Below are 13,741 nucleotides of genomic sequence, written 5' to 3' on the forward strand. Positions count from 1 at the left end.
CAGCGTCGCCCTGCCCATGTCGTGTATGTCTCAGTCCGTCCGTCTCCTGACGTTCAAGTTCGCAGGAACGTCACGTCCGCACTTGAACTTGCAGCTCAGGGGGCTCCGTCGTTGCCCCCCCATCACACTCTTTTGGCGAAAAAGTCATGAAGAGGTCCGCACAGTCCGCAGCGCGCTCCTCCTCACTGTCTGCATGAGCCACACTTCATTCCGCTTGGTTTTGCTCCTCTCTTTGGATGTCTGACACATCAATGAAGACGCTTCATTTGGAATCTACCTTGTAGGAACGGATTTCCCAATGTGAACTCAGCTGAAGAGCCGCCACAAAACCGACATGTCTCGCCGCAAGCAAGGCAAACCCCAGCACTTGAGCAAACGGGAGTTTTCGCGTAAGTGTTTTTGACTTAAATGGGGGGTCTTCATAGATTGAAGGAGGGGGGAAACTCTTGTTCCATGCCGTGTAAAAGAACTTCTCTCTGGAACGGGCAGGGTCCGGCTGCGCACGGACTCCAGCCCCGAGCGAATACGGAACATGCTCGGGGGCTCCACGTTGTTTTAAATCGAGTTAAGTTCTGTTTTTCCTCTGCTGAAAGTTCTTTCCCCCCCAACAGCCTGACAGAGACGTTCACCTCGCGTCTGTTCAGGCGTTGTATAACGCAGACTCCGAGGTTTCTCTCGCCATTAAAGGGCATGCACGGGCTTTATAGCCGGAGACCTTTGGCTACATGACGGCAGCCGCGCCGCCTCTCCAGGTGTGGAAATATCATCCCCGCGTCACACCTACCATTTCTTTAAGCGAGGCCATGTGTTTACAGATGTTTGGGGCTGTTTTGGAGACGGGGAAGTGGCGCTCGCACGCTCGCGGAGACCTCGTGTGCGTTAACCCCGAAGGAACGCGGGTTGTGTGGCAGAATGCAACATATGCGCGCAAACAGCGCGCACTTTACCGGGTAGCTCGTGGAATTGCCGGGCATTGATACATCGAGTGGAAACTCCCCTTGCTGGTTTACAACTGTTGGAGAACGCAGCAGGAAAAGTCGTTTTACGCGCGTGTGTGATGAAATGACTGCGCACAGACACGGTGTTCCTCTCTGTGAAGACACTCATACACGGCTGTTATCCGCGGGCGTCCCTCAGATAGGAGCAGAAACGAGTTGATTCTTTCACTCTCGGTCTTCAAACGTGAAGACTGTTTTTTTTATTTTAAAACTTTAGAACAACGAGGGAGAGGCTGAGTTTTCCTGAGGTCTGCCTGCGGTGCCCTTTTGGTCGGAAGCAATTATGATCTCGCAATATGTAGCCATCATTCGTCTAATGATTGTCAGAGGGGGGCGCAATACGATTGTGGTCCTGTGGGCCTCTTCTGAACTTGAACTTGATCCGCTTGAAGCCCTTTCTGCTTGACCAGACACGCAGAGGACGAAATGAGACGTTGTGTAGGCTACGTCATCAGCAAAAGGTGCTTTTTCGGTTTTATTTTGTAGGTTTCGTAAATATAAGTCACATTGATACTCCTGGTCTTTTAATTTCCCTTCTGGGTAGTCCATGCACTCTCTCTTTCTCCTAATTCTTTCAAAAAATTCATATGATATATTTCAACAGCCCACCCGTTTACAATCATCTTAAACAGGCTTTGTTGCGTGTATGTAAGTATGTGAGTTTTCTCACACCCACAGGACTGCCAGAGATGTAGTTTGGTTAATTTAGTTAAATATACTGGGATATAAATAGATTCTAATCATTGATCCAGGCACAACCGCCCCCCCCCCCCCCCCCCCCCCCCCAAAAAAAAGCACCGAGAAGGTCTGATACAGGTTAACTCCTGTAGCTCCAGTGGGAGGCGTTGACCTAAACTGGTTTAAGTTCTGGCCCAGGAGGCTGCATGGAAAAATAAGAAAGATTCTATTCAGGCTTTTCAGAGTTATTCACATCACTTCTGCGTAGCATCAGAATGAAATTATATGGGCTTGGAAAGGGGGGGGTGGCCGCTTTCCTCCTCGCACACTTTTCTCTATATTCCACGGCTTAAGCCGGTGAAGATAAGCTTCAGCAAAATAAGGGGCAGATTCGCTCATCTTTAATGCAGCTGAACATACAGGTAACAGGGTCTATCTCTGCGTACTCCCCCGTCGCCTTCTCGTCTGACCCGACACGGAATTAAAGGTTGAACCGGCAGCAAGAATTCATCACATCTTATCTCAACATGCCAGTCGGAGCGCCCAATGTCGTTTACCATGCGTCTAGATTACTTCTGTTAAAAGGTTCTCTCTCCCTCCTCTCTTTTCCCTCCCCTCCCCTGTTGGTACTTCAGGGACCTACTCCACATCCAACCCCTCCACGTCTAACCTTGGTTCACAAGATCCCAGCACTTTCAACGAAATGGGGTCCAATCATCTTGAACTCAAATTAGAATCTATTTTTTGATTCTCAGAGGTGTTAGGTTCATTAAAAAAGCGAGATTGGCAGCACAATAAAGAGGGTCAAGCCAAACTTAATCGTTTAGCTGCTGCCTGCAAGCTGAATGTGTCACTCCTCATCGAAGTAGCTTCTGTTCCCAATCGCTCCTGTTTCCTCTTCTAAAAATATTGCCGAGCACATTTTATATCCTGACCTTATTGCTGCAGACATTGTGATAGCTGAGCGACATCTTTTAATGGTCTGCCTTGTCTCCATCCAGCTGAACCGCTGTCAGGTGTTCTACCCGAAGATGACTCTCAGGACTCCCCCAGGCTGGGAGTGGCTCAGGGTGAGCCCCTGAAAGGGGACCCAGACCTGCTGACCTGTGGGCAGTGCCACTCTCGCTTCCCCCTCGCCGACATCCTGCTGTTCATCGAACACAAACGGAGGCAGTGCCACGGGAGCCTCTGTGCAGACAAACCGCTGGACCGGCCCCCTTCCTCCCCGCTCGCCTCCCCCCTCTCCACATCATCCTCGCACTCACGGAGCCACCACCACCACCCGCAGAGGCCGTATCACCCTGTGGAGGTGGCTGTTCAGGTGTCGCCGCAGGACGAGGATTGTTTATCTGCACCGTTGCGAGGAATAATCCCCAAGCAGGAAAATATCTCAGGTAAAACGAGTCGAATGGAGGCCGCACGTGAGCAGCGTGTGAGTCCAGACAGTAAAAGGAAAGTGTGATTTAATGGCGCGAGCGCGCGCAGCGGTCACTCCTTGTGCAGCTCGCTCGGCGTAGCCGTCGGAATCCGTCCGAGCTGCGTAACACGTGAAAGAAGCTTTTAGGAGCTGCAAATCTCCCTCAGCCGGAGCCCCAACCCACATGAAGGCCAGCCATCCCGAAAATGATTGTCAGGAAAGGAAACATTTGGAGATAGTGAAAAAGACACACTGTGGCAGACAAGGGAGCTCTTCATGACGGGACAAGAGAGAGAGAGTTGAATTAGCCGGTCCCTGCATCGCAGATGTGCTCAGATCTTGTGGCCCTGACACTGGCTCTAATGTGGGGCTGAGAGATGTATCTGCATCCCTCCCTGGTTTATTACACCGCCATATCTCTCCTTCCCTCAAATATGCGCCTGCAGAGTTTTGCTCTGATGCTAAAATTAAAAGAGATAGAGAAGAATGTAATTATGACAGACTGTCAAGGAAGATGCGTTTATTTGAGGATCTCTGCAGCCACTAATTGTCAGTGTTTTCCTTGATTTGAGTAATTAAGGACTTCTTAAGGCTTCTGGTTTGCTGTTTGTCCACCCGGGGCTAAACGAGGCTGCGGTAAAAACATGAGTTGCAGCGCAACAAGCGTGGGTCCCTTATGACCAGATTTACAGAACAGAGGCCTGATTTCGATCAGCCCGTTTGAATGTGGATTCTTTTTCAGCCTCAGATCGGGCCGATTGTCCTGGCAGTTGCGGTACCGTTTAATGCCACTTCGGTGTAAATAGACACGGCGTGATCGTCAATACCCGTAAATGCGCTCGTGGAGTCGGTGCTGCAGATGGTATTGTAAAGGGACCACTGTTATCTGCTGTTCGCCCGCTGCCGCACAGAACGGCCACTGTTCATTAGTGTCCAGTTTGTTAAACATCTGCCCTGCTTATGTATGAGCACACACACACACACACACACACACACTCTCGGACACACACAACATGCCTCTGGGCTCTGTCAGCTGTTCGAACATGCTTTTCTCTGCTCATTTAGACCATCATGCAGCGGAGTTCACATGATATCATAAGGTCACTGTAAGTGGAGCTTTATTTATCATCTCCCTGTCTTATATAAACCGTCGAGCTTTCCTCCCTCTTCTCCGTGTGGCGCTGCGGCGGCGACGCCTCACCTGATGGCGCAGTTACAGATTCTGAACAGATTTTGGGCGAAACAAAGAAGTGGCAGCCAGCGCAGAGGACTCACAGACACACACGCACAGACACACAGGAACACATCTGTTTTCAGTGTTGGAGATTGATGAATGCGGACCGGCGATGCCAGCGCGCCACCCCACAGCCCATATGCTAGCTGCCGTGTTCTCTCGGCCAGCTCAGCTTGAGGCCGCCACTGAGACGCGACCTCAGTGCAGACGGTCCCTAAACGGTGCACATGTGGCACAACTGGCCGCGGTTGTGCGCTTTACATTGTCACATTGTGAAAATGGTCCTTCACCTGGTGCGCTCAAACGTCTGCGAACCCTGTAATTCAAAATAAGTGATTCCACAGCGACTTTAAAGGGAAGGGGCCACGAGACTAAAAGTTCCTGACATCCTGAATGATTAAGGCTTCTGATGTTGAGGGGGGAGGGGGTCGGGGTGGGCTCTGAGACCGCTCGGTCGCTGTCGTTGGGACAGCTGAGGCAGTCTGGGGGTGCAGCGGCTGCAGCTGGGGCTGGGGTCTGCCGTCTGAAGCTGCAGGGCCATTACAAGAGGGCAGAGGAGGAGGGAGTCTGCGTAGCATCATTTGCATGATAAACATTTTAAGATATGCACAGAAACATCGGAGGATTATGAATGCCCCGGAAAGAAAGACCAGATGATGGCTTCTCACACCGCGTTATCGTTACAGAACGTAATCACAAGAGTATCGATTTGTTTTTGTTAACGCACATTAATTAACTCACAGAGCCGATGCACATTTCTTTATGCGCACCTCACCGTCTACCTTTATGGGCATTAATACAGCGTTCCTCACCAGAGTTTGAGCGTGTGCCCACATTCGTATGTTAGCTTCGCCACCTTATCGTATCCTGTATTTATTGATTCAAGCATTAGCACTGCGCGTGTTCCCGCCCATGTAGCCGTGCGCGTTAATGAGGCCGTCGTAGCTTCTCAAATAAACCACCCTCCCGTGCGCTGGCTCAGGACCCGTGAATCAATACCGAGTTAATCATGGAAATACACCTTCCATCTTTTTTTGTCTTTTACGAGGAGGAAAACATTGTAACGACTGAGCCGCTTTCCCCCAACGGCTCGCTGCATCTTGCAGCAGCTTGCCTGTAATGTTTGTCCCTGCGTGTTGTGGAGACAAAGGTATTTAGTAGGCTCCGAATTGGCACTTTGCCACCTTTTTTTCCAAACCACCAGCCTCCCCCCCCCTCTCATGAGCACACATGTATACACTCCGGGTATCTGAACTGGTGGGGGGAGGGGGGGGCCGGGCAGTTCTTGAAGTGTGTGTGGTGGTTGGATGGGAGGCTCCGTTCTTAGTAGTGATATCTTTTTCCTGTGCCCCCACGTGCATATGGCTCGCTCTGCAAGTGCACATGTGGTGGACGCCTTTGTTTCTGCGATCACTTTAATTGTTAGTGAAAAGGCACGGACACATGCTATTGTAATTATCGGACGCCAGCTAATACTTTCACAGTAAGGACTCCATTGTCTGTAAAAACTGACTCTAATTTGATCCTACAGTCGCTCTGGGCACCCCAAAAAAAAAAAAACACTCCTATTTTTGGACGAGGGCTCCACGTCGTTTTAATGAAGGTGAAGCGGGAGCTTTTTTAGAATGAATTTTTCATAAAGGACAAGCTCCACAACAACAAATATATGTCGCGGGTGGACATACGTCAGCCTTTGTTGTTAGCTTGAGCGTTATTGGCTGCGGCTGCATTCAAGTCTAGTGGATGTTTATATCTCAAGTGTGGATGTGGTGTTGAACTAATGAATGTGCATATATGTGCATGTGTTTTGTGTGTGACTGTGGCTTTGACCACTGTTTATAGCTTACCGTGTGTGTGTGTGTGTATGTGTGAGCGAGAGAGAGGCAGAGAATGTATGTGCACTGGGCTGTTTAAAGCTTTGACGACTCCGGGCGTGCAGGCTGAACATGAAAGGGTCTTTGACTTGGCAAGCTTTGATTGAGGACACCCCTGTGTTGACCACACCAGGCAAGACTTGGCATAAAGCACTAGGCCCCAAGGATGGGCCCGACTCTGAATGTGTGTGTGTGTGTGTGTGTGTGTGTGTGTGTGTGTGTGTGTGTGTGTGGGTGTGTAAGAGGGAGGTAGGAGAGGTGTATCTGTGTTTTAAAGCAATATTTTGTGAGTTCACGAAACAAGACATGGTGAGTTAGCCGGTATGTGTTTGACTGGCAGCTGGAGTGAATGTGTGTACTCAAGGGTAGGTACAGTGAGTGTGTGTGTGTGTGTGTGTGTGTCCTCCGGGCTCCTGGCTTGAGCTTCCTGTGTCTCTGTTTGTCTTCTAACAACCCTGGTACCACAGCCTCAGGCCATTCAGGTGGAGGCTAGTTCAAGTATGCAACCCCCCCCCCACACACACACACACACACATGCATCGAGTCACCAACCCACCCACAAATGTAAACAGACACACCTGTTTTATGATCCCAACGATATTTGTCTCATCCTCCTTTATAGATTTTAAGTGCACAGCCCCCCCCCCCACACACACACACACACTCACCCAACACTGTTTTATCCTTTTGCCTCTACCCACTGTCGCTGTACGACAGAAACAACCTTGTTTGTCCACCGCCACGTCAAACAGGATAAAAAAGTATGCTCAGAAATGAGTGTGTTCCGCCTCTGTCCTGTCAATAGCGTGGCAGGCACTCACATCACAGGGTCAGGGGTCATCTGACAGCGTCAGGGCCTGTCACGCCAGCCGTCGGCTTCACCACCTGCAGGTTAATGACTTTATTTTTAGACAGAACAGAAAAAGGGAAGAAAAGTGCCTTTGATACAGCTGTAGCTGAGGAAGTAGCAGACGAGAGCAAAAAAAAAAAAAAGGATACATATGGTAATTAAGGAAGCAGGACAGTTTTAAAAATGAAAACAAGAAAGAAAACTTTCTTAATCTTTTATTGACAGCTGATTAATGCTGATCTGGGATACCTGGGTTATCGCCGTGTCAGCTCAACCTCTCCTATTGTGACTATAGTGTGCCGCTCTGTAGCACTGTAAGGCCATCGCTTTGTCTTTCTCACACACGCGGTGATAACTCAGAGGCCATGGGTGAGCCACAGCAACGGGAAGGTTATGTTGTCTGGACCCAGTGATCGTGAGCGCTATCAGCCTTCTCCTGCTATCTGCACCCATGCAGGTCCCAGCCCTGAGCTTTTTATAATGTCTGCTTGCGCCTCTTGGCGAGTGGACGGGTGGTCATCAACAGCAGCGTCTAGCCAGTGTTATCTCAAACAGGGAGGGACAGGACGTGGAAGGCCTCTCTGTCTGCCGTGCGAAACATCAGTTTACTATTTGTGTCTCTACAAAATGCCACATTTACACGTAAAGAGTTTTGCTGTCGATTATTTCTTTTTAAATACCGTACAGACTAATAGGTTCCTTATTCCTCGGAGAGCTTTGCGTTCGAAAGCTCAGTTCCTCCTAATAGTTTGAGTTTGCAGTACATTTGATCTCAGATTCAAATCCCACATCTTTTAAGCCATGATCAGAAGTTGGGGGGGGCCCTCATTCATTTTTAAGAGCGTATTAATTCGCTCATTAGAATCACTTTAGGCTATACGGTGCAGTTGGAGTAAAAAAAGCACACGGGCAACGAACGAGCACAGCAATTCAGTGACGCACAGCAGCATCATTTATGCACGGATGCACGCGCGCACACATACTCACACCTCTGCTCCATTGCCACCCGCCTGCCCCCGTGCCCCCTCCCCACCCCCCCCGCACCAAACTGACCCCCAACTTTCATTACTCACAGACACACGTGCGTGAACCCACACTCGTGAATGCACACTCCTGTCTCAGCCACCCTTTACTTTTGCAGGCTGTATCTCACTGATAACATGCTGGCAGCCTCATTTAAATTTGAAGCGCTTCTTTAATCTTCAAAGGCCTGATTGCTTTATGAATATGCATGGGCTGAGCTGACTCTCAGTTCATTACCTTGTTGTAAATTCTAATGACCATTAAGGCCCCATACGGTAATTGCCAATTGTTTTGCATTTTTGATTAGCCCATTACTGGAGCACATTCTGAACATGTCTGCCCCGCGTGCTTGCCAGGGCGCGTCAATGGGGTGGGGGGAGTGGGTGGATGGGTGGCTTTGCGGAGTGGAGGTGGGAGCTACATTTTAGGCAATGTTAATTTTGATGGTCGGCCCCAAAATGTTAGTTTTCTCTTGGCCGGGGGAGCGTGGTGACCTAGAAGGTGATGAAAGGCACAAGGCGAGGAATGTAGAACTGGGTGTTCACTAAACAAGCTTGTTTCTGCGGAGCTTGAGTGCAAGAGCGTGTACCTGGCCGCATTTATGTCAGCATGTGTATTTGTTGACTGTGCGCCGATGTCCACTCCGCTCTGTGTACATGTCCAAGTTTGCGTGCAATCCGGTGAGCTGGATGAGGCGGGGCGGCATGCTCGGAGAGGTAGAGGGAGGTTCTGCTTGTGCATCCCAGTGCACGCCGTGCCTGGGACTCATGAAAGATTGATGGCTCCTAGCAGAATGGCATCGTCGTGCTACAACTTGATAACATCTAATGGATAATTTAAGGCTCTAAAACCAGCAGGCTGGTCCCTCCTCCATGCAGGCTGCCGGAGAGGACGGCAGCTGCTCGGGTATTTGGGGGCTTCCACTGTGTGCTTGGGAGACTTGAGGACAAGAAGAAAGGCAGAAGGAAGGAAGTGAGATAGAAAATTCATGTGAATGTTTGTGTGGTGAGAGTGCGCGTCCTTGGCAGACGTCACCTGAAAGCTACCTGCGGTTTCACTGGAGCTGCCTGGCTCATTTCAAAGACATAAAGAATTTTACGCGTATGATTTTCAGTTACAGTTTTAAAGTTTTGAATAAAATACAAGAAAGTAGGACGATAGGGACTATAAGCTAGAAAGCATCTCACACAAAGGTCCTTCTTTCTACACACAGCTCTACTGTCAGTCTCTTATTCCTCCACTATTAAGCTGTTGACAGTTTGGTTAATCGTCCCACAGTTTGACTTCGAGGGGGAATCACGGATGGGGGGGGGGGGGTCTGTTGCAGAGGTGTGGAGAGAAAGCTGCCGACGCGTGTGCGCAGCTCTCCGCTCAGTGGCATTCCATCACGCTGCAAGTTTGCCTCCTTTTAACAGTAGAGACAGGATCCGCTGGAGGGGGGGGGGGGCTGCCTTCCCTCCTCTGGTCTTGGAGGGAGCACAAACACAATGGGTAACTTGTCCAGCTCCTGATCAGCGAGAGCAAGTCTGTCAGGTTTATCAGGCAAGCCGGCTGGTTTGTGTCCAGTCGGTCCGTACACACACACGCCCACACTCACACACCCACACACATATATTTGAAGGGAGAGCGAGAACGAGTGAGAGAGCGAGAGACAGAGACAGAGGGAGGGAGAGGGAGATAAGTACATTTTATCTGCGTTTGACTTGGCTGGACTTTGTTTCTTAAAATCCAGCAGTCATTAGGCGAGGATGGAGGGAGGTGGGATTCATTCTGTTTTGCAGCCGGCCACGAGATGGCATTATTTAATTTCTTCTGCATGCGTGATTGTAATGAAATATATTTTTAATTGCTGGACATTGCTTTACAGGATAGATGTACACATCTGCTTCTCATGAAAATTAAGATCTTTGAATTTAACAAGGGGACTCAAATTGAAATACCAAGAGAAAGAGAGAGAGAGAGAGAGAGAGAGAGAGAGCAGCATAGTCCACTAAGTCCAAAGGAGTCTGAGGCAGACAGCATGATAGATGGCTTTGTTAAAGGGTCCCTGGGTGTCCCCTGAACTTGAAGCATTCTGTTTATCTTGAATAGGAGAAGCATAGAGTGTTGGGGCAGCGGCGGGGAGGAGGAGGAGAAAGGGAATGATATAGCTTTCAGGGGAAGGGACAGAAAGGGAGTGGAGGTGGAGGGAGAGCGAGGGGTCTGTATCTGGGCAGGCCTGGCTGGGGGTTGGGGAGGTTAAGGGGGGGTCGTGAGCCAGCATGGTTGCTGGAAAGAGGGGGATGGGGCAGCTCTCCTAGTCGCTGTCCATTAACAGATGAACTTGGCAATGGGCCAGGCCGCTGAGGTCTTGGGAGACCGGCACACACAAACACACACACAAGTGCACAATTGCACACTTCCCCCGTACCTGCCGACTGTGGGTGGAATGTCTCCACGGCTCGTTTTTGTCCAGAGGCAAAAGAGGACACGTCTCTGGTTCACCTATGTCAAAACCAGTTCAGACCGGTTAGCCAACCAGGCCGAAGGAGGCGGACAGACAGGCCCCGTCGCTCAGCCCTCCTCTCTCCTCGTTTTCCAGGCTTTAAGAGGAGGAAACAGAGAGAACCCCTAACCTGAGGACACGGGACAATGCTGAGGAGAGGGAGAAAAGAAGCAGCAGAGCGTGGGAATAAAGAGAAAGACGAAGGGAGCCGTCATAAACAGGGTGGGAAGAGTAGGAAAATCTGTTTGCCTGGTGTCGGCGTTCTCCTCTTGTTGGGGCAACCTGAACTTAACACCACGGCATCTATTGTGCACTGAAAACAGCAAACATGAGAGTGCTGAAAACTGAAGGGGAGAGAATCTGATATGGAAGATGTACATAATGGACTGTTGTGCTGCGTGTGGGAGGGAAACCTATTTGTGTCCCTATACATCATAAATACACACCCAAGGCAAAATCATATCTATGTCCAATGATATACGCATGCGGCACCGCTCCTAATTACGACTGGGATGTATCCCTTGAGTCTTAAAGGCAGGTTGCTCGCTGCACACTTCAAATGTTTCTACTTCCCATACACGCGCGCGGCCCGGAGACAGCACATCAGAAAGCTCTGTCACGTCAGGAACTTGTAAGGATTTCATGGAAATGAGATTTTATCACTGCAGGAGTGTAGATAAAAAAAACAAAAAAAACATCTGATACCTCATTTGAGCTCCAGCTAGCAACTCTCTTGATTAAAGTGTTGATGAGATTTCAGATGTGCACATGATTTTAATGCAGAGAAACGTGATTGTTGCTCGGACTGTGAAGGTGAACTGCTGATGCGGTTGGATGGAACTTGGTCAGGCATACATTAGGTTTCCCACTAACCTTGCAGGTGTCCATCTCTTTGTTGTTCCGTCTGGTTCCCTGTCCCCATTCAGGCCTCATGGTCAGTCACAAAAAAAAAGTGGACAAAAGACCTTCAGTTACCATGGAGACATCGACTCATGATATCAAGGTTTTATCAATGCGCCTTAGATGTCTTAATTTGGCAAATTTAATTTAACGCTTCCAGAAATTCAGACATTCCAGAAATATGATGTTATGTAGTTGTCGTTAAAAAAAACAAAAACTTTGCATCATCCTGTAATTTATTTGCCTGAAATCAAATCAAGCAGTTCCACAAAGTTCAGCTCTTGCGAAGGTAGCGTCTTGTCCCCACTGATCAGATGGAGCTTCATGCACAATCTCATCCCATGCACGCTGCAGGGCAGGCATAGATAATGTAGGATTGCTTGTCCATGTGTGCGTGCGTTTACGTGCGTCCCCATGTAAATGCGTGCAATCCCATTTGCATGTATTTCACACACGCTCACATTAATTTGTTATTTATAAAGCAGGTCCTTTTCATCTCCGCTTTTCAGGCGCTCTTTTTTTGGCACAACCTTCCAGCTCTCGCTCCTTTTCTCGGAAAACCCGTTTTCTTCTCCCAAACTCTTGCTTCGGCTACCCCGTTGCCGACATAATGTCTTGCCGCGGTTTGTGTTCATGCGATGACGGCTGTTTTTTTTTGGTAATCCCCCCCCCCCCCCCCCCCTGCAAATTTGCATATGTATATGTGCAGATTGGATGAGAAGAGCCTTCACACTTGGACAGGGAGGGTGATTGAGGCTACAAAGATTGCATGTGTGTGTGTGTGTGTGTGTGTGTACTGAAGGGGGTCGTATTGGCGCATTTACCCCCCCACACACCCAGACAAAGCTGGCCACTACTCCCAGATGGTAGTCTGCTCTCTTCGGCCATGTGTCTGGTGTGTGATTATGGACAAAGACAGAGAGAGTAAATTAGAAAATTGCAAGTGAGATGTGGACAGAGATTACTGATAGAGGGAGAGAGAGGTTGTGCTGAGTTTGCATGTATTCCTTTAGGATAGTTATTCCTGAATGGATAAATATCCAAAGGAAGAGTGAGACGGAAAATTATAAAGTTAGAATCGAGAGACGGACTGACCGAGATGAGGGAGGTATTAAGGGAGGAAAAGAGGTTTAAGATCGGTGGTTCTGTCTTTTGTCTTAGTGACCTAGAGCTGACCATGAACGTCTAGCTAATGGGGTCAGCACCAAAGACTGGGCGTCCCAATTATGTTTACATCAACTGTCTAGTGGACAGAGACAATGAGCGAGGCCATCTTAGACGCTTCGCACAGCCCAAACCGAGTTAAATCGGCCAGGTAAAACTTCAAATGATGAGTCCTCATGTTAACACAGGCCTGCAGTTCTGTTGTGAAGAGGTTATCCAGCGCCTGACCTTGATTTTTGTTTTTCCTGTGTTGCCAGACATAAACAGACACACAGGCTGACAGCAAGACAGGGAGTTTTTCTCTCTGTCATCTTTTTTCTGCTCTTCTGTCTGAACTCTGAGCAGATGTAACAGGCCTGTGTGTGTCTGTGTGCATGAGTGCAGATTCACATGAACCCAAACAGTGCGTGCATTTCTCTCCTTCCTCACACCCCTCCCTTGCCCCTACCTGTCCGACCGGTTCCCTCCAATTTTTTTGCCCTGTTTCATTAAAGTCGTCTCCGCTTTTCCTGAAGGGGTAGAATATTGTTATCAGACGAGGAACCGGGCTTCCACATGGCAACTCTCTAGTCCCGGGTTCAAAGTGCCAAGATAACCATTCCCTAGGTTTATTGAGGCAAGCCCTCCGCTGCCAGCGAGCGGTCTGGCAGGGAGCGCGTTCCATGCTGGACATGCCCTGTTCTCCCCAGGCTCTGGTACTCCTCTGCTTTGCCAAGTTGAAAGGCCAGATTGCCTGTAATAAGCCTGCCATTTTCCTCTCATCATCTGTCAGCACTCTGGATCCAACTGCAGGGTCCAAAGAGGACGACCACTCTCCAATTAAAAAGGTTAATTTACCCCCCCCCACAGCATGCTGTCTTCATTAGCACCTATTTATGCTTCAGTGTTACTTTCCCTTAAAGATCCTCCCCCCCCCCCCTTTTTTTAAAAATTGAAATTTATATGCCTTTGGCGCATTTCTCAAAAAGGCATAAAAAGTATCGATGCTACACCAGAGTGACATTATTGGACTGTAAAGTTGTGAAGTTTACCTGTGAAAAGGACAAGCAAAAAATAAAAGAATAAAATAAAGTCACAGTCCTTTGTGGTTGACATGCGTTAAACCAATTTTTGGGGGT

At 49.0% G+C, this 13,741-nt stretch overlaps 1 protein-coding gene across 1 annotated transcript in view; it reads left to right on the top strand.

Annotated features, from left to right (window-relative positions):
* Window positions 1-44: 44 nt before the first annotated feature.
* The window catches only part of LOC101067800 (B-cell lymphoma/leukemia 11A-like), a 30,127-nt gene continuing 16,430 nt past the window's right edge, over window positions 45-13,741 (top strand). Inside the window, exons 1-2 of the mRNA XM_011613034.2 lie at window positions 45-389; window positions 2,678-3,070. Of these exons, the coding sequence (XP_011611336.1) occupies window positions 335-389; window positions 2,678-3,070 (448 nt within the window). The 5' untranslated portion in view covers window positions 45-334. The remainder of the gene's footprint in view (window positions 390-2,677; window positions 3,071-13,741) is intronic.

This window comes from Takifugu rubripes, chromosome 17 (assembly GCF_901000725.2).
Source record: "Takifugu rubripes chromosome 17, fTakRub1.2, whole genome shotgun sequence".
NCBI lineage: Eukaryota > Metazoa > Chordata > Actinopteri > Tetraodontiformes > Tetraodontidae > Takifugu > Takifugu rubripes.